The sequence below is a fragment of the Pelmatolapia mariae genome, linkage group LG22, assembly GCF_036321145.2.
Source record: "Pelmatolapia mariae isolate MD_Pm_ZW linkage group LG22, Pm_UMD_F_2, whole genome shotgun sequence".
Taxonomy (NCBI): Eukaryota; Metazoa; Chordata; class Actinopteri; order Cichliformes; family Cichlidae; genus Pelmatolapia; species Pelmatolapia mariae.
The window spans coordinates 24,949,748-24,970,348 of NC_086245.2; the positions used below are offsets into that span (position 1 = coordinate 24,949,748).

At 42.4% G+C, this 20,601-nt stretch overlaps 1 protein-coding gene across 3 annotated transcripts in view; it reads left to right on the forward strand.

Moving 5' to 3' along the window:
* Positions 1–861: 861 nt before the first annotated feature.
* nhsl3 (NHS like 3) overlaps positions 862–20,601 on the forward strand; it is a 41,655-nt gene continuing 21,915 nt past the window's right edge. For 2 of the 3 annotated variants that reach the window (XM_065471193.1, XM_065471195.1), the window contains exons 1-2: positions 862–950; positions 1,530–1,931. In XM_065471193.1, the coding sequence (XP_065327265.1) occupies positions 1,700–1,931 (232 nt within the window). In that variant the 5' untranslated portion in view covers positions 862–950; positions 1,530–1,699. Of the gene's footprint in view, positions 951–1,529; positions 1,932–13,992; positions 14,398–20,601 lie in introns of those variants that run through there. The other variant, XM_065471196.1, reaches the window with a different exon arrangement.

Consider the following 20,601-nt stretch of genomic DNA (forward strand, 5'->3'; position numbering starts at 1 on the left):
TCTCCTCCACATTCAAACCAGACGAGCCAGTCCCACAACACAACAACATGCTGTTGTCGGCTCGGCTCGTTCCCCACCACAGTGAATTTTGAAGCTGAGGTCAGGTTTCTGAGGTGAGTACAGCTGAATGCTGCTTAAAGGTGCTCCCCTGTGACTTGCCTTATTGCCCTAATTTCTGTGTGTGTGTGTGTGTGTGTGTGTGTGTGTGTGTGTGTGTGTGTGTGTGTGTGTGTGTGTGTGTGTGTCACCTTTAACAAGTGGTGTCAAGTTTCTACCTAGCCAGAAAGAGGTAGAAAAGAGAAACCCTGTCTTTCATGTGAAACGGCTGAATCACTTCACCCTTGACAGGTGACTGTTCGGTAGTCTCCCCATGGAGCTTTCCTTTTCTCCAAATAAATAAGACAAAATGAAGCCCAGGAAGGAGGCACAGTAGTGTAGAGCGCTCTATTTATGGTTACACGGCTCCAAAGGGTGTATTTTTGTTTCAAAGCTTCAATGATGGATCATCACACCAGGGTTCCTCTCCAGAGGGAGACGACTGAACCTGATCCACAGAAACGAGGCTGGGAGGAAAGACAGAAAGAAACCTAACTGTGCAGCTTCAAGTAAAGGACTCAACACGAGAGCTAAAATGTGAGAGCCGGCTATGAACATGAAGAGGAACAAGCAGCGCTGTAATGGCTCACTCCTACCAGCACTGTAAGAGGGTGGAGGAGAGGCTGGCTCCGATACAGAGGGAGGGACTGAGTGTTCAGAGAGCATGGAGCTTCATTCACTGTGCTAAACACACACACACACACACACACACACACACACACACACACACACACACACACACACACACACACACACACACCTACACACACACACACAGACACACATGCTCTGTGAAGCTGTTCTCAGGCGGAGAGAAAGGAGTGGAGCAGAGGAGAGGACAGCACGCTCACGCTGTAAGTTTACAAATGTTTGATTGTTTGTTAATGTGACAACACGTAGAGGAAGCTTGTGTGTGTTTTTTGTGTGTATCTCTTTTTAAAGTAAAAGAAATAGTTGACTTTTAAACTTTTTCTTCCACTGAGCCTCTTTCTCTTCTCTAACTCAGCCGTACGCACTTTTCTGCTGATGTGAACCACATGGCTCACATGCATGCACACACATACAGAGACGCTGCAGAGGTCTGGAGCTCCCGTAGGGCCAGGACATATACAAGAAAAGTGAGAGAATAGAAAAGGGAGAGTGGAGGCAGCTGAGTAACAGGAAAACTATGGGAGAACAGCGTAGAAATACTCTCGGTACACGGTTATACTTTCTTGTTTTCTCTTCTTTTCTGTTTATGTTTTATTTCCATTCCATTCCTGATCATCTTGACTGGGTTTGGATATTCTCATTAACCCAGCCTTAACTTTGTTCCTCTGTTCTTGAGTTCCCATGCCACTCTGTCCTCCCTCTGACTTTCATTTCCAGCCTATTTATATATATTTCTCTTCTGCGCTCTTTCTCTCATCCTGCTGATCTCATTGTTGTCCCAGGTGGTGACAGACGGGGGAAAAAAGGATAAACGGACACTAAGAGAGGCCAAACAGGGACGGGAGGTTTCATCAAACCCGACATACCAGGGAGGTCCCAGATCCTGTGACAAACAGTAAGACTTGATCCAGGTGGAGGTACAGTTCCTTAGCCTCCAGGACCAACCTCCAGGATGTCCCGGAGGAGGTCTACAGGTGACCTGGTGCCCAGGGACATCACTGAGATCTTAGCCCGTGAGGCGAAGGCTCAGCGTGGGCAGAGGAAGCCAGGAAGCTCCCTTGGAGGCGCTTTCAGCTGGTTAAAGGGGAGCCGGCGGAAAAAGAACGCCGGCAATGGACTGAACCGTAATGGGAGTGCTGTGACAGATGCCAAACTGGGACACCAGAACCATGAGCCTGCAAAAGGTGAGAGAGGAGTCATTTTGAACTTGACCTTTTTTAGGTGCTGCCAAACACAGTAAGACTAGAAGATATTCTAGTTCATAAACAGTTTGCTGGGGGACATTTAAAGACTTTGAATATGTGTTTTCTTAATATTTCATTGAAATAGTTTAAAATTGATTATTAATAAGGGCTAATTAAGTAAAAAAAAATTGTTCATCACACGATGACTGATAGCTTTAAATCAGAATAATTTCCTGTTTCTAGTACAGTTTGCATTTATTATTGTAAGCAGCATTTATACTCTAATTATATGTTTGCACTAACAGTGGATCAGATTATATTTCTGTTGTTCGATTATAAGATGTTGCTTGTCGTGACTAACCTACACAGACTCTGTAGTTCCCCTCAAATCTGTGTAGTGTTTTATCATCTTTTAGCTCGTCGTTTTGGTTTTACGGCATGCAGCTTTCCCTTGTTACCACAGCAACATGCTGTTTTCTGAAAAAAACACACCAAACAAACCCAGAGACAAACAAAAAACAAACCAAAAAAACCCCATCTGAAGATTGAGACAGTTAGCTACTAGCTTGTGAACTCCCTGTTCCTACCATTTGAAGTAGTGTTATTGTTCCTAAAAAGGCAGAGAGGACTGTTTTAACTTACAAGGACTAATAAAGTCCCTGTTTGGAAGCAGAGCCTTCAACCAGCAAAATATTAGTCCGAGTTACTTTTTCTTTCACTGTCTGTTTACTTTTGTTTTTACTCAAAGTCTGGTTAGCTTGAGGCACAAACCCCCTTGCTTGCTGATTGGTTAGTGCAAAAGCACCTTTCAACATTGCTGAACATGCCAGAAAGTGTCAGAGAAAATTCTTTACCTTATAATCTAAAGTGTGCTGAGATAACCCTCTTTGTGAATTTATGTGACGTAGGGGGAAAAAATCAAGGCTCAGCATCCTGAAGCCACTTTTGGTTTGTCTGGTGAGTCTGCCGTATAATTTTGTCCTGTTTTGTTTGTCATGACCGCAGACTTCGTGGTCATGATGTGTTTTTGAGGAATGTTGACTTTCAGATTAAGATGGAAAGTTACAAGAGATTTTGTTATCATCGGGACATCAGTCTGTAGATTTAAAACCTGGCAAAACCGACACACACAAAGTCTGACTCCGGGGTCTAATCCCCTCTCTTCTGTTTACTCACTGTTTGCTTGCTCTACAGCACAGAGATTACCCACAGTTCCCATTTCCTGTTTTTGTTCCACCTCTAAACCCATCCCTTTCTCCTCTGTCATTGCACTTGTGTGTGTTACTGTAGCAAGTCTTGGAAACCCAGATTCCGAGTCTTTTAAACTTTCTTGGTCACCTCCTTTGTGGTTTTTGTGCTTCTTCTGCCTAAATAGGGCTTCCACAATCCCTTACCGTGCCTTGCCTATGACTACTGGATGGGTAACAGACAGTGACTTCATTTGAAAGCAAAGATTAACTTGTAGTAGTGCTAATAATTCCCGGGCAAAGGATGTGGTCAAAGGCTGATGCGAAGAATGTGTGGGAACCCTGTTTTTGGCATCATGTTTTTTTTCCATTATAAAGGCTAAAAAGGGAGTGATGTGAATATGAGAAGACACAGATTGCAAACAGAAAATGAGCACACATATTGATGCAGCTTTGTGTTCACTGGCTGTGTTCTCTTTGACTTCAGCTGGTTAAGATGGACTACAGTGGGATCGTAATGCAGCTGCACATGTGTTTATTATCATCTGAAAGTTTCATTTGAAAGAAATCCATGATATCTGAAAAGCAGAAATTGGAGCATTGACAGGACACAGTTCCCTGTTCTAATCCTCCAAACATTGCTCAAGCAGCTGTTTAAATTAGTCAGCATCTATTCAAAGTTCACATGCATTCACCATGCACAGGGGGTCTGAGGCCTCTGCACTTCCATCTTATTCTAAGAAAAAAAAAAACAGTCATGCTGTTTCACAAGCATGAACCGCAAGTGCTTTCTGTCTCACCTGTGGTTGTGTGTGCATGAACACATCGTTAGGCTTGAACTGCTTTTGCTTTCTTTGGCACTTGGTTTCCTAACTGTCAGTAATCGGTGCATTGCACCTTTACTTTTCTTTCACAACAGTTCATTCTTTCAGAACCAGCTAGGTGACTTTTTCAACCTGAGGAAACAAAGAATCAGTCTCCACCAAGAAAAGTGCACTCACACACAAAGGGACACATGAATACATTTTCATACTGACCTTGTCCACTGACAGTGGCTTATACTGATGGCCATGCTACTAATTCTTAGTATGGTATGTATCTAACAATAATAACAACAACAACAATAGCAATAATTCAATTTATATAGTGCTAAATCACAGCAACACTCATCTCAAGGCACTTTATTTTATAAGGTACAGACTCTTCAATAATATTGAGAAAACCCCAACAATCAAACAAACCCCTTTTAAGAGGCCTTGGCGACAGTGGGAAGGGAAAACTCCCTTTTAGCAGGAAGAAACCACCGGCAGTGGAGAGGCGGAGTGGAGTGGTGTGTAAGCACAAGAATAATAATAACAGTTGAGGCTTGAGGTTTTTCCAACTCGTACTTTTGTGTGACTGTAGGGGTAGATAGCCTAATAATGATAATCTCAGGCACTCTAGTTTTTGGGTGGTGTAGCTGCCGTCATAGGCAACTCTCGCATTTAAGTTCATTTTATTAGATATTTAAGGTTGAAACAATTAGAAGTTGAAATATTAAGAAATAAGAAATAAATAGTAATTCATGTTTTGTTGATTAGATTTATATGTTTAAATGTGTTATTTGTGCTAATTGTGCAATTAGATAGGAACTTTTTCTACAGTTCCGTCTGTTGTTGCTAAGAGGGCATTTTTTTGGCTGTCACACTCAGCAAGCTAATTAAGAGACGAGCCACGAGGTTTGCACGTCTACAGAAAGATAAATAAAAGAGTACCTTTTTTGGACCTCCCCATGACGTAAAGATGAAAGTTTTATTCCCTTTAAGTGAGGCCAATGACGTAAATGTTTTATTTTGTTTATTATCGTTGTATGTAAATACGCGAGTGTTGCGTGATATTCCAGTGCAATTACTGCAGTGTGAAGTGTAATGTGTATTTTATTGATCCTTTTGTTGGAATGTTTCGTTATATATAATGCTTAAGGACTTTATTAAGAATATTCATTTAAGTTTGTATTTCTTTTTAGTTCTGACGGCAATGTATCGGCTGTGGTTGGACATCATTACATGTTAAGACATGTCGAAGAATCCTCCTGTCCGAAATAAATGTCAGTTTAACCGCAAAGAACAAGTTGAGCTTTATTAAGACTCGAGGGGAGTAACAGGTGGGTTTCTTTCTCATAAAAACCCCACCCAGATTGTGTTTGCGAAGAGCAGCCAACCAGAAGAATGTTGGCTTAAATAGGAGCTAAAAAGACTTCACAGAGTGGATGAAGTAAGCTGTGTTGGGGTCATTACAAAAAAAAATTCAATTCAATTTTATTTATACAGCGCCAACTTACAACAACAGTCGCCTCAAGGTGCTTTTTATTATAAGGTAGAGCCTACAATAATAGATACAGAGAAAAACCCAACAATTATATGACCCTCTATGAGCGAGCACTTTGGCGACAGTGGGAAGGAAAAACTCCCTTTTAACAGGAAGAAACCTCCAACAGAACCAGGCTCAGGGAGGGGCGGTCATCTGCCGCGACCTGTTGATAAAATAAAATAAAATCAATATAATACACATTACTTGTTACTTTTGTTATGCATCATGTTACTTAATTACTGCTTGTAAAAAATAATGTTACATTATGTTTGCATCACTATGTAACATGGCCTGTTAATTTAATAATATAATACTAAGGCTACAGTGCCACACACTGACACAAATTGCCATCTTAATGAACATGCATACAGTCTTTGTTTTAGTGTTTATGTCTGAACACAATGCAACACTGAATCCCAAAGAAGCTTTAAAGTGATCACCAGTGTAATTCCACTGTAGAAACAAGTAAGGTAAAAATGGAGGCTAGAAGCCTAACTGCTCTTTACTGCTTCTCTTACCTACTAAGACTAAACTCTTGTTGCAGGGCTGAGGTCCACATACATCCAGCATCATTCCTGGTTCTTCCCTGGCTTTGTGCTGGCATGCTGTCTGTTTTTTTTAAAGGGCAAAGAGTTGTCCTGTTTGTTTTTGTCCTGGGCGCAGTTTTCACGTTACTGTCGCGCTCTTGTTCTTTAGCTCACAAAAAATAAAAGTTATCTTTATATCTCCACTCCTGAAAAGTTGCACACCGCTCCCCCATTTACTTCATTTCATTTTTTCATTGGTGTGTCAGATTGTGCATTATGACAGTAAACATGAATGTTAGTACTGGTTTGTGGATGAACGTCTTGAAGCCTTGCGTCTGGCTTCAAGGTTGTCACAGTCTTGTTGTTTGGCCATATTTAGTTAAGAGGTTATCGGCTGATGCTAGCTAGCTTGATAGGCAAGGTACATACGTAAACTGCATAGGTGAATCGGACAGATGTCTGCTGACATGTAAATAAAATACCCTTTGAAGAGTTCTTAATGGAATTATTAGGCAAAAATAAATGTAGCTTGCTGTGCAGTGAATACTATAAACAGATCAAGCTCAAAGCCACCATGACATTAAAGCCTAAAAAAGGTCAACTTATTAAAAATTATTTGTTTTCTCAAAGGAGTAAATTAAGTGTAGAAGAATAAAACAGTTTCCTGAACCCGGTTGCAAACATCTTTTTTTCTGCTTTCTGCTTCTTTTTTTTTAGAGTTGGGTGCGTGGTTGAGACAAGGGAGCTAATGGGGAGTGAGTTGCTTTTGAAGCCAGCTTTGTGTGGCCGCAGGAGGGACTGAACGAACCAGTCTCACGTTGCGTCTCCACTGCATACGAACGTTTGCTTAAAATCCCACAACGTATTTGCAGTTCTTGTAAATTACAGTGTTTCCATTTGTCTTTGTTGATCTGCTGCACTTTGCGTCATCCGTGCACATCTTTGTTACGTCCCCCCGTGCGGCACACTTACATCTTTGTTGGTTTACATTAGCTGCGTCATCCTTGCATGACTGTTTCAGATCGTCTCCTCTGAAAGCCAGAGCCATTTTACAGAGACTCCTCTTCTTCTTAAAAAAACAAAAAACAAAACTGTCTTTGATGTGCTGAATTCCTGGGAGTCTTGTATCACAGCGGATTGTGTGTGTGTGTGTGTGTGTGTGTGTGTGTGTGTGTGTGTGTGTGTGTGTGTGTGCGTGTGCGTGTGTGTGTTAGCCTGGATGCCAGATTGGGCCTAGAGTTATGTGATGTAGAGGAGAGATTACAACGAATCACAAAGCTCCATTCAGCCTTGAGAGGACTCTTCGGGAACACTCTCTCAATGCTTTTTTAATTAGAGCAACGTCTCAGCACACACACATACACTCAGACACACACATCTCTGTGTCTCCTAGGTTTTTCAGCCTCTTTTCACACTCGTTAAAGAATATTTCTATCTTCTAATCAGTCCTCAGATTGCTTAACACTCTTTTCAGCACCGCTGTGGGTGTGTTGGCCTTCGCTGATTGTTACTGTGCAGTCAGCATGTGTTTATAGTTGGACGTCTGCTGAGCTGCGTGTGAGGGCGTGTGACCGAGAGCTGCCCTGTATCAGAGGGTATCTCTGTGTTTGTGTGTCAGCAGCATATTGCTGGGCTTAGGGCGGCGCCAACATTCATTACATCACCTCCACAAAGAAACACACACACACACACATTCGAGGTTGAGTAGAGCCCCCCGCAACTACCTGCTTTGTCCAGCACAGCCCATCTTTGGTTGCTGGCTTTTTGTGCAGTGAGGTCATTTTGCGCAATCCCCGGGATTCCACACGAGTGCGTCTGTGTGTGCAGTCATTGTTTTCTGCATGTGTACAGCCCCGTGTGAGCCTTTCCTTTTTCTTTTTCTTTTCTTTTTTTTTTTCCATGTGGCCTTGTAAATATGTTTGCAATGAATCCCACTCAGTACTTGAGTTTCTGGATCTGCTATGTGTGTGTTCGGCTGCCACATCACAGAACGCAGTCAGGGTGTGTAGATTCACAAACTGGGATGTAGATTACAGACCTAGCAGGGTAATAGAAGAGCAAACATCTCATTACATTGAGAACATTGTATACAGCCCACGCTTTATTACAGGCCACAACTCAGGGCTGGTTTAATGCAGTTTGACAGGATGAAGGCAGTGAGTGTCGGGCAACGAGAGGGTGTGAAAGTTTAATGCATCCCCACTGCGTCCCCCCTCGAACATCATTCATCACCAATGCGTGCACACTTTGATGAGTGTGTGGTAATTTCACCTGGGTAAGCAGATACCTCATCCATCACCACAGACCTAAAGCCATGTCGCTGAGGTAAACGTCTCCTAGGCAGCGACATTGTGAGGAACGCGTTGCTGTGGCAGCAATAATAGGGTGATGTTGTCGTGAAACATTAAGCATTTTCAGGTCGCGGTTAAGGTGAAGCGTACCTCATATTTTTTTTAGAGGTTCACATTCCTTGTGAATTCCCATGAGGGTCACATCAATGCATTTATATGTACGTAGGAAGAGGTTCCTAAAATTACTTGTGATCATTACCCGATGTGTTTGCAGGGGTATGTTTATGGAATAAAAGGTAATGGTTGTTTTATAGGACATGGAGTGTGTTTGATGTGGTGGGGAAGCAGCTGGAAGACATCACTGTGGACTAAGGGAGTGGGCGTCTGTATATACAGGGAAATACGACTGATTTACCCTCAAGAATATGCGTGTGTGTGTGTGTGTGGTTCCAGTTATGTAATGTGTTGTAACAGATACACCTGTTGAAAGCTGTTTACAGGATACAGCTGCGTCTTTGTCCATTTTTATTTCTGTGAAGAGAAGAAGACGATGATAGCACAACTCAGAACTCAGCGAGCCTCGAGTAAATTAAAGACTATAAAGTTCTGATAACTTTCACTTGATGAAAGACTTTGGAATAATAACTAATGTCACCAATGTTTGTTTCTAATCTAAGCTGTTGCCAGCCTCTTGTGGTGCAAGCTTAGATATTTACCAGGCTGCAGTGTTGTCAGGTTGTTATCCCACATCGGCACTTGTGCTTGGCAAAAGTTGATCTGGAAATACACTGTGGGGTCAGGTGTTTCTCATTGCGACTTTGACTAAGACATGCTAACTACTTAGCTTGCTATGCTGACTGCCTGTTGGTTTTCAGAGTGTAGCTTCTTTTTGCTGAGATTAACTCTCTTCATCCCATGCTTTGTTGTTAAAGTTAGCACGTGGTAGATGGTTTTAAACAGATGATTCATCAAACCACCTGCCAAGTATTTCTTTGAAACTCCCAACTCTTCTCAAACAATTTACAAGGCCCACTTCCACGACGCTTGTGTGAGCTTGATATTTACTTAGTATCTCCAACCATGAGGAAAGTAAGCACAAGTGATGAGAGTACATAAAATACTTGTTTCCTACATTTAAAGCCAAATGAAATTCTAATATGACACAGACTTTGTACTGGAGAAATCAACACCAGCATAATGTTGCTTTTGAATATTAAGTTCTGTTTGGTTCAATGAATTGTCAAAATTGGTGAATTTCATTTCTTTTTCTTTCACTGGTTTTCTTTGAGCAAACAAACATGTACAAATTAATCACTATACTCTTATCTCTAGTAGATGTGAAATAGCACACAACTGGCCTGGGCTTAACTGGGCTTAATATTAACCTTTTTCATTTAGTTATTTCATAAATTTGACCAAAGAACCAAGTTTTAGTTGTTTGGAGCTTTTGCTTCACCAACTATTCTAGCAGTGACGTGTGTTGACTCTTACAGAAAGGCAAGCAGAGACATTTGTGCTGTCTGTCTGTATGCTACATGGACATGTTCACCTTTCTGCACTCTTTCATGGCTACCACTATAGTTAAATAAATATCTAGTAAATTATCTGTTACCAGCACAAATCATTGAAGCTGGTTTACTTGCTAATGCTAGCTGTGTTTCCATATGAAGCGCAGGTCGTAACTTTCTTTAGTTCACAAAAAATAAAAGTTATCTTCATATCTCCACTCCTGAAAAGTTGTAGACCGCTCCCCCATTTCACTTTATTTCATTTTTGGGGGGTGTAAAGTGCTTTGAAAAATATTAGATTGTGCATTATGACAGTAAACATGAATGTAAGCACTGGTTTGTGGATGAACATCTTGAAGCCTTGCGTCTGGCTTCAAGGTTGTCACAGTCTTGTTGTTTGGCCATATTTAGTTAAGAGGTTATCGGCTGATGCTAGCTAGCTTGATAGGCAAGGTACATACGTAAACTGCATAGGTGAATTGGACAGATGTCTGCTGACATGTAAATAAAATACCCTTTGAAGCATTCTTAATGGAATTATTAGGCAAAAATAAATGTAGCTTGCTGTGCAGTGAATACTATAAACAGATCAAGCTCAAAGCCACCATGACATTAAAGCCTTAAAAAATTTCAACTTATTAAAAATTATTTGTTTTCTCAAAGGAGTAAATTAAGTGTAGAAGAATAAAACAGTTTCCTCAACCCGGTTGCAAACATCTTTTTTTTGCTGTACAGTTGGGTGCGTGGTTGAGACAAGGGAGCTAATGGGGAGTGAGTCGCTTTTGAAGCCAGCCTTGTGTGGCTACAGGAGGGACTGAACGAACCAGTCTCACGTTGCGTCTCCACTGCATTCGAAGGTTTGCATACGAAATCCTATAATGCATTTGCAGTTCTTGTAAATTACAGTTTTTCCATTTGTCTTTGTTGATCTGCTGCACTTTGCGTCATCTGTGCACATCTTTGTTACGTCTTTGTTACGTAAGCGCAGCTCAAGGCTCCATGCACACATGCACACAATAACTAGCAGGCGAGGAGCTTTATGACAGTGATGTCTGAGATGAAAGGAGAGAGATCGCTTTACTTTGATAAGTTTCCAATTATGTCTATTTTTAGATTTGACACGGCAAGCACTGCTTACCTTGCTTGTCCCGTTGGAATGCCAATGAGTCTAGACACTGGTTGTAGTGGAAATGAGGCAGGTGTAGATTTGAATGAGGATCTCTAGGTGACCAGAATAAGGTGAGGCGAGTCATTCCAGTCAATGTAAAAGGCAGAATGGCAGAAGAGAGCTGACATTTAAAACACACAGAATAGAGGCTGACTGGCTCACAGAAGGTAGGATTGAAAATGATTAGACCAGATTGATGACGACAGAATGAAAAGTGATGTAAAGAATAGACTGGCAGGAATGCAGGCTGACACAGGAATAGATATCTCTCTTACTTAACTTGCCCATAAGCTTGAGTTTTACATTTTGACACTTGCCATTCGGTTTTCTGTCTTTTAAGCTGGACATGGCCATATTTGGAGAAGACAGTAGAGCTAGGGAGTTACAAGGGAAAACATGTATTTCCCAACCAGTTGACAAAAACCTCCCTGATACTGCTAACACCAGCATATTGTTGCAGTTGTACTTTGAAAGGAAGTAGAAGACTTGTCAACAAAATAAGAGGAAAAATCTCTGAAAGCTGTAGTACAAATGTGAAAAGTGCTACACAAACTTTTTGTCCCCCTTTTTCAAGGTTTGCTACCACTTGGCTAGTAAGTGTTTGAAGACAAACATGAAAAAGTAGAGGCAACCCTGGCGATCTGCTAGCAACCAAAACAGTCAGAAGGAGTCTTTCGTGCAACACCTTCTTTACAAACGATTTCACCCAACCACATCCAGGAACCTCTGCCTGACAGTTTCCCAAGCAACTGGTGGTTGTATGACATCCACTATGGCAGACAACTCTTGAGCGATGTGCTCATGACACCAGCTCAATGCCAAAGAAAAATACTTCAGTTGCACCTGCTTTTTTAGTCAGCAGATGTCACCGTTTAGACGGGAACTTCAGGATCATACCTGAAACTGTCACCTTCGCTAGTCTGCAGCTCTGCAGCTGAATGTTAATGACAGAGTGCTTTTGCAACACCAGCGTTGTTTGTCCTCAGGGGTTTAAATAGTGATAGCAGAGCATTGCCACAAGATGGAAGTGCTGGGCTGATGTTGGCAGAATTATTGAGCGTGAGGATTTCACTCTAAATACTCGCGCCACGGTGAAGGGATAGGATCAAGGTCATACAGCGCAACAACGTATCATGACGAGGAGGCTTTTAATTTGCAACTTCTTTAAACAGATGCTGTCTGACGGGGAGCTTTTGATGGGACAGATATGCACGCACGCACACACACACACACACACACACACACACACACACACACACACACACACACACACACAGACACACACCAATAAAAATGTAAACAGTAACATTTAAAGAGAGATTCCTTAGTCCTGTTTTGAGACTCTGGTGATGGTCTCCGTGACAACAGCATTCCTCTACACAAATGTCCTTTAATGTACGCATGCGCACGTGCACGCACATGCACGCATATCGACTCCCCTTTGCATGTTTCTCTTTTTTCAGTTCCCTTCAACTGTCAGATCCTCAACTGTCTCCTGACTCTGACACACGCTTTCATCACGCTCATATTGAAATGTATCTAGGGCACGTTTGCCACTATGCTTTGCTGCTCACAGGTGAAGGCATGTTACAGAGCATCATCCCTGTGCGTGACCTGAGTGAGATCTCATAGTTTTATGAGGGATGAGACGAGGAGCTCAGTGTACTCTACCAGTGCAGATGCACTGGGTGTGGCTGTGTTGGGGATGCATTAGGAGGCAGCACATCGTTCTGAGTGTTTTAGTGAAGATCGTTTTACACTCTGCAACAGGAAGCTTGCTGATATCATGAGCGCACTTCTCTCCTTTCTCCTTCCTCTGTATGCAGACACAATCTAACACACATATAGCATGAGCATTCATATTTCATATTTGGAAATTCCCAGTAAGTCCTCCTGCTCCTCAGAGCCAAATCGATTCCTCTTGTAGAAAAAGAAGGGATTGTAAATTCTTTGCCCAGCAGCTCTCCCCATCCACTCTCCCCTCCCCTCCCCTGACAGTAAATCTGCTTTTTTCTTTTATTGGAGCCTTTTTTTATCTTCTTCTCTACACATCTGAAGGAGCAAGGGCTGGAGGGCTGTGCATGAACAGGGCTTCGCTCATGAGAAGTGCGCATTTTTTCTTCACCGGAATCTCACTTTCACCTGATAGGAGCACCGTGCTACGTGGTGATGGTGGTGATCATCATCACCATCTCTTTCTCTCCACACCCCTTCCTCTCTGACCTCCTTCTGAACAACTGCAATCGATCCACAGGCTCTGGGAATGGTGTCATTCCTATCTGGTGACAGCAGAGGTCATGACATCATCACTCCAAGACACATAACCTGCCAAATCATCACTCGGTGTTCATTTTTAGGGTTAGACGGGAGGTGGGAGGAGCCAGAGGGAAAGGGAGCACAGGGAACGAGGAAGAGGATGTTACAGGAAAAGATTGGACTCAACACAAGTGATTTAGTTTCCCCAGAATTCCCCATTATCCCTATTTCTGTAACTCATCTGTCTGGCTCAGCATTTGTATTTCCTCTAAGTGTAGTCGGAGTGATCTCATATCAAAACAAGCTTTGATCCTCTGACTATAGTTTTTATATTCGGTTTGTGTTTGTGTGGGATGAAGGGGAATTTCAAAGAGTGCCAGACAGAATATCTTCACCTGTCAAGATCGGCTGAATTATTAAGCATCCATATGCTGTTCTAAGCCCACACTCTTTCCTTTATTTCAGTATTTATTACTTATTCTGTGTTACTCATTCCCAGGCAGTAAATGCTACAGACCACCCTTCTCATCGGGCAGCTTTTGGTTTCTGTCTGCGTGTGAGGCTCGAAATGATGGAAATAAGTCTAATGTGGTGCTTGTGTGAATCCTCTGCTTTGGAGCACAGCGATCACAGTGGGAGGGGCACACACACACATACACACACGATTCCACGCATACATCCGTACACACCCACAAACTGAGGCTTGTCAGTGCTGAGTGTGTCTTCAGTGGCTGTGCTTGACTAGCAGTGGAGAACGGCAGATTTGAGTGGACATTTATGATTTATGGATTGTTTGTCGCACAGGAATGGTGTCAGTGGGTCTTTAGCAAAGATAGTCCACACTGTGGCATGTGTGTGTGTGTCAGCAGGACTGAATCAGCAGGAATGATTTGAGCTTTATTGACTTTGACTCAGAGTGTATGCTCATGCTGGAGTGGAAAGGATTTAAGAGTAAGGATACAGATGTAACGTCACAGTAGGAAAACATGGTAGACCCACTCTAGGGGCCAGAGGACTGCCCCCCTTTCTCAGAAAAAAAAGAAAAAAATGGGAAACGGTATCCAGAAGAAGAAGAAGACAGAAAAAAGCTCATCTTCCTCTCCATCCTCGTGCTTGAGTCCCAGTAGGGAGAAACCTAAAGGCGTCTGGCTGTTTGGGCACGCGGACAAACTGACAACAGGTAAGGTTTTGTCATGTGCTTATTGTCATTTTAAAACTGAAGGACGAGTTTGAGAAGAGATTAAGCTGACTTGTAGTTGTGGCTACTCATGCGAGGTTGTGCAAATTAGTTCCCAGAGTAAGCTTTTTATGTGCAGGGTGAATATTCCCATGTTGACTTCACCTTAGTCAGCTGCAAGGGTTCCTGCTTATTGCACAAGTGTGCACAGGAGGGCTGTGTGTGGGTAAAGTTGTATATTTGTGTTGTGGAGATTTCTTTTCCTGCTGACAAATGATCAAGTTAACAGAGCGTTTTATTTTAGCGCTAACTTTACTCTTTTTGTTCCTCGCTGCTCCTCTACCCCACCCTTCCATCCATCCTGAACCACCCTCAGTGTGTGTGTTATCTTTGGGCTGAGAGTGGGGATTATTTTATGGCTGTCTGACCGCTATACCTGCTGTGGAAAATAGAGCTTGGCCTGTCCCACGCTGATCGTTGTCTCTGTTAACTGTCCCCGAAGCAAAAAAAGGAAAAAACCCCCGACAAACAGGTTCAGCCCTGACACAAACAGATAGATAGTCAGATAGCGCTCTGCTACTGAGATTTGTTTTTCCACCAGGGCGCCATGACATAATCGTTTTATTTATTCCTCTGGAGTGGCTTTGTGTTTCATGCTTTCTTCCCTGAACCAGTCCTATTTTTATTCTGCTGTTTGTAATGGTGACTGATAAAATCTGGTCACTTTAGCTTGTCTTCTTCTCTGTGTCTGTATTTTTCTTTTAAAGTTAAGAACAAACTAGATCTGGGGTTGTTAGGTTACAACACACATCGTTTTATTTTGACTAAGCCTGGGTCTCCTTCATAGACTGTATATAAAAGATGGACACATCCATTGTGACATCATTGACTGGTGTCTGGCTCCACAATTTAGTCACCAATATGTTTATTTATTTATATTTTCAGACTATAAACATGTTTTTTGTGCTGTTTAACATGGGAATCTATGGGGGATGGAGTTGCTTTTGGAGCCTGTCTTCTTTTTCATTATGGGGAGATTAAATTGTCAGTGTTGACCTTGCAAGATCAGAAACTACAAAAAAAACTTAATGAAGGCAGCTGGCTCACAGTCTTGTAGACATCCCACTCTCAACAAACCAAAGTGTTTTCATGCTTGTTGCTTTTAAAAATTTGAACAAACTGTGTAGTTTACTGTGTGCTTGCATACACGTCTGCGCTCAGGGTGGTCAGTGTCTTTGCGAACGTGCGTGGTTATCGTCTTCTGTTCTCCTGCTCTCATTCATGGGGGGTTTATTCAGAAAGACTGTGAATGCATTCCTACATTCCTGCTGATTTACTTATGCATGAGCACTCATCCTGCACACAAACCCACAATTTTCAAGAGCAAGTCAAAATGAGGCTTCTGAGATGATTGTAGCTACCCTTTGCAACACAAAGAGGCAAAATAAAAACAGCCTAGAGAGAGAGAGAGAAAGGGAAAGAGAGTGTTGTATTGCATACTGTTGAGCTCTGTGTTGTAGGTGTAAAAGGGAAACACACAGAAGATGAACTTGGTTAACTATGTTTCTGTCTCTGTGGTTCTGGGTACGTTCCAAACCGGAGCCCTGCCTCGCTTTCATCTAACACCTGACAGCTTTATATCTGGGATTGTGGCACCCGACAGAGTGAGAAACGACTGGATGTCACACCTACACCACCTCACTTGTTCTGTATTTTTGATCAAGGTCATCAACTGGAATGTGTGATGGTTCCCAAGGCTGGTCAAACTCTGTTAAACATCTCATACTACATAATGTGAGAAAAAGCATTTGCCCCTATCCTGAGTTCTTAGTTTTTTGCTTATTTTTCAAACTTACATGTTTCAGATTGTCAAAAAAAAATCTAATATGATAAATTAAATAATCCAAATAAATATAAAATGTAATTTGTAAATGATGAGTACATTTATTGAAGGGAAAAAAGCTATCCAAATCTGCCTGGGCCTGTGGGAAACAGTAATTGCCTCATATTGTTAAATCATGAGTTAACTGTGACTAGCAACACCCAATCAGGAAAGGGGCAAATGCTTTGTCATGGCACAAGATAAATATATATGCACTGTCCTGCACAGCCCTCAACCCCTTGAGCCAGCTCATCACTAAAACTGGATATAGATTTACGAGTCGAGTGACCATCAGCCACCTCCTGTATATGGATGACATCAAGCTGTACACCAGGAACAAACAAGGCATTGATTCACTGATCCACCTCACCGGGATCTGCAGCAAGGACATAAGGATGTCACTCAGGCTGGATAGGTGTGGCTGAATGGTTGCAAAGAGAGGGAAGGTGATCCAGACTGAAGGGGTGAAGTTAGCAGAAAGCAGAATAGCAGACTTACAGGACAGCTCCAAGTACTAGCAAGCTGAAGGGTGGTAATAAGATTTGAGTTATCAATACAAATGCCATACTGGTCATCAGATTACTCTGCTGGGATGATAAGCTGGCCACAGGAGGACATAGATGTCACTGATGTCAGGACACCAAAACTCCTCAAAAGAGCCTACAAGAGGGCCTCAGGCAGCTGAAGACGGATGGTGATGAGGAATAGGAAGAGTAACATCATGGAAAAACAAGCCCTTTGTACTACCAACAGATAAAGTTCCTTCAAGAAGGCACCAGATCCACAGGGACAGGATCTATCAAAAACGAGAGGTTACAGGTACAGACTTTGTAAAGCTTTCCTGGAGACAGTCCAACAAATAGTAGCAGATGTAAGATCCATGTTGGGACAGCATATATTGAAGAATAGAGAAGTACCTGGGGCTGGAACAGCTGGAGCACTGGTGCAAAGTTGAGTCCAAAGTGGTCCCAGTGGTAGCAGGAGTGTTAGTAGCTGTAAACCTGAAGCTGGAAGAGTGGCACCAGCAGATTCCAGGACGCCATTCCTGAAGAGCGCAGTCCTAGTTACAACTAAGATACTGTTCAGAACCCTCAGTCTCCAGGCCTCTGGTAGAGGAACTGAGCATGAGGGGGCGACCATGGTTCAGGGGGTTGGGAAGCTCATCTTGTAACTGGAAGGTTGCCGGTTCGATCCCCAGCTCTGTCTGTCTTGGTCGTTGTGTCCTTGGGCAAGACGCCTACTGCCTACTGGTGATGGCCAGAGGGGCCGCTGGTGCAATATGGCAGCCTCGCTTCTGTCAGTCTGCCCCAGAGCAGCTGTGGCTACAACTGTAGCTTGCCTCCACCAGCATTTGAATGTGAGAGTGAATGACTAGTGGAATTGTAAAGCGCTTTGAGGGTCTTGAAAAGCGCTATATAAATGCAATCCATTATTATTATTAAACACACTTTGTTTCACACTGCCCAGGAGTGTGAAACAGAGGTTTTTATATACAGGAAGGATGGATATAGCCACCACTGCATCGTGTACTGGTTAGTAAAGTCTCACGGTGAAGTCTTGACCTGAGAAAGGGAGGGATACTGCAAAGTCACAGGGTAGTGACTAGTCAATTACGCACTTAAGTCATACCTTGTTCTACCTGACTTTTTGGTTTTAACAGGAATCATAATTTACAAAATAAATGTAGTGTTCTTTTCACTGGATTTCTTTTTGCAACCAGAGGACCAAAATAAACCATGTCGGTTTGAGGCACTTTTGCTTTGGTTTCATTTTTCACTCCCATCATTTAAATGCAGTCTGTGTTATTAAGTAATTCAATTATTTTTTTCTTGGCTTTATCAACCCTGACAGAACATATTACAAGAAAGCCGTTGTAGCAGATTTATGGCACATCCACTGTACATCCACTGATGTCAACTGTAGGGCAGTGGCTACAGTGGATTAGGTTAAATCATACACACACACACACACACACACACACACACACACACACACACACACACACACACACACACACTGACTGCTGATGGGCTTGCAGATGTTTCATATTACTTTCTAATAACTGTCCACTGTGCTGGAAGAACCTCACAGCTGGCTTTTATCACGGGGAAGTCTGAGTTCATCTTCGCTAGGATGAGGTGTCAAATAACACATGGAACAAACTGGTATTACTGTAAATTTCAAATATCAGTACATATCCTTGAACCACACCACTCCTCTGAATCTTAGTTCCGCTTTCACTCCTCTCTGTTTGGTTATCTTCTTAACCTTGGACTCTTGGCGAGTTATTTATCTTAGCATTGAACGGACAGATATTTACCCTGGACTGGGCAAAACGGGAAAAGAATGTGGTGTTGTGGCTGATAAAGGCCAGAGAAGTGAAATGACAAAATTAGGGTGGGAGAATAGAAAGAAGGTTATGCTGGTAGAGGATATAATTGGGACAGGAGAAGAGAGGAACACATTGTATAAATTCGTGACTAAGGCTTACAGTACATTTCCCTGCCATTCTTATTACAACTGTCTTGTGCGGGTAGTGATATTCCATATTCCATTATCCAGCCGGGTAAGGCTTGCCTAAGCCTTTTGATTTCTGTAAGTGGGGCTAAGACGCTTTCTTCCTGGTCCTCCTTTGAAGATCTCATTTACTGTGCGCCACTGTCAAAGTCATGGACTCCCTGCAGAGGAGCTTAGCAACACACAGTTGGATAAAGACTAGATGACTCTTCATCTCCACTATCTATCCCTCCTCTATCCTTCTCCCCATCTGATCCTTCAGCACTGATCGGTTACATTGTGCTGATGTTTCTGTGTGCATCTCCTCTGGTTTACATGCAGCTAAGTTACACAGATCAGGTTATATTTATAGTTCACATCTATTCACTTCCTTTCAGTTTCTTTCCTGCTCTCTCAGAAGCTGCGTTTCCCACCTTATGAGACAAAACAACGGGGAGAAACAGGCTGATATTGCCATTCTTAAATCTCTTTCCTCTCCACCTACAACTTTGTGTCTGCACGTCAGTACAGTTTGCAGAGACAGACAAACCCCCGTGTTTCATCACTGTTCTCCTCCTTCCTGTGAGGACCGAGGATTTTCTCACAGGTATTACCGCCTTTTAGTGTCTGCCCGTTTTAGCAGCACAGCTTCCCACCTGTAACATCATGTTTTAACTTGTTGCACAAAGTGTCACAAAAGTGATGAAAGCGGATCATTACCTCCTTCCTTTAGCCCGTCCTCCCATGCCCTATAACGGTAGAAACGTTTGTTTTCTCGCCCTGGAGGAAGGGACAGTTTCGGCAACATACAATTGTGGCAAGTCTGACATTTCTAGCCCTAGATGCCATTTCCAGAATAGTTTGAAGCAGGCATGCTAACTGATATAGAGCCAGTTTGCAAATGCTTTGCATGCAAAAAGAGAGAGGAAGTGCAGTTGGTTTTGATTTGTATCACTGTTTAGTTAAGTTTCTGCAGTAAAACTGTTTGGCTGGAGTTGAAAGACACTATTTATACCAGTGTTCTCTGTAAAGGGGGACGAGCACACATTTTCTATGCACTCGCTCATTCTCAGGGCTGCTAGCTCTCTGTAAAATACAGTTGTAGGTCCTAACAATACCCTGCACAAATACTGACCACTGCAGTTACTTTTAGGGGAAGATCATCTCGAAATCTTACATGAAGTCGAGGCACATTCAAGTCATTGCTAACTGATTGATGCTCTTCCTGATATTAGTATCAACACTGGCTAGAGCTGATGTATATCACAGTTGAAAATCTTGTCTTGTGACTACATGTCACACTGTCTCTGAAGCAGAGAGTTGAATAACGAGGGTAACATCAGAGCTTGTAGCAGAGAAAAATAACAAGATGTTTAAGAAAAACTAAACACAATTGTTGCAAATTGCATTAATAAAGTTTCACATGTCCTTAGATACAGTCCTAATTCATGAGATTCATAACTACTACTTAGAGTAAAGGACGGCACGTTACTGATGCAATAACACTCACTTCCAGAAGGGGGAGACAAAATTGGCTCTTAAATGCCGTCATTTCAGCCGTGCTAGCATTTTTATAATCACTGCTGCAGTCGTCTACAATCCTGCATTAATAATAACTAAAATGGTGTGCATCGTGTCTAAGAAGGCCCTGCAGTAACAAACCCACAGAGAGTTTTCACATGGCTCTGCAGTTCTTCACTGCTTAGGGCCCGTTTTAGTTTTCTCATAATTGTCTAACCTGCAAAAGTGAGTTGAAATAACACAGTTTCCTGAGGCAGCGTCTGACTGTTTGTTGTTGTTGGGTGTCTTTTTTTCAAAAACTTGCTCAG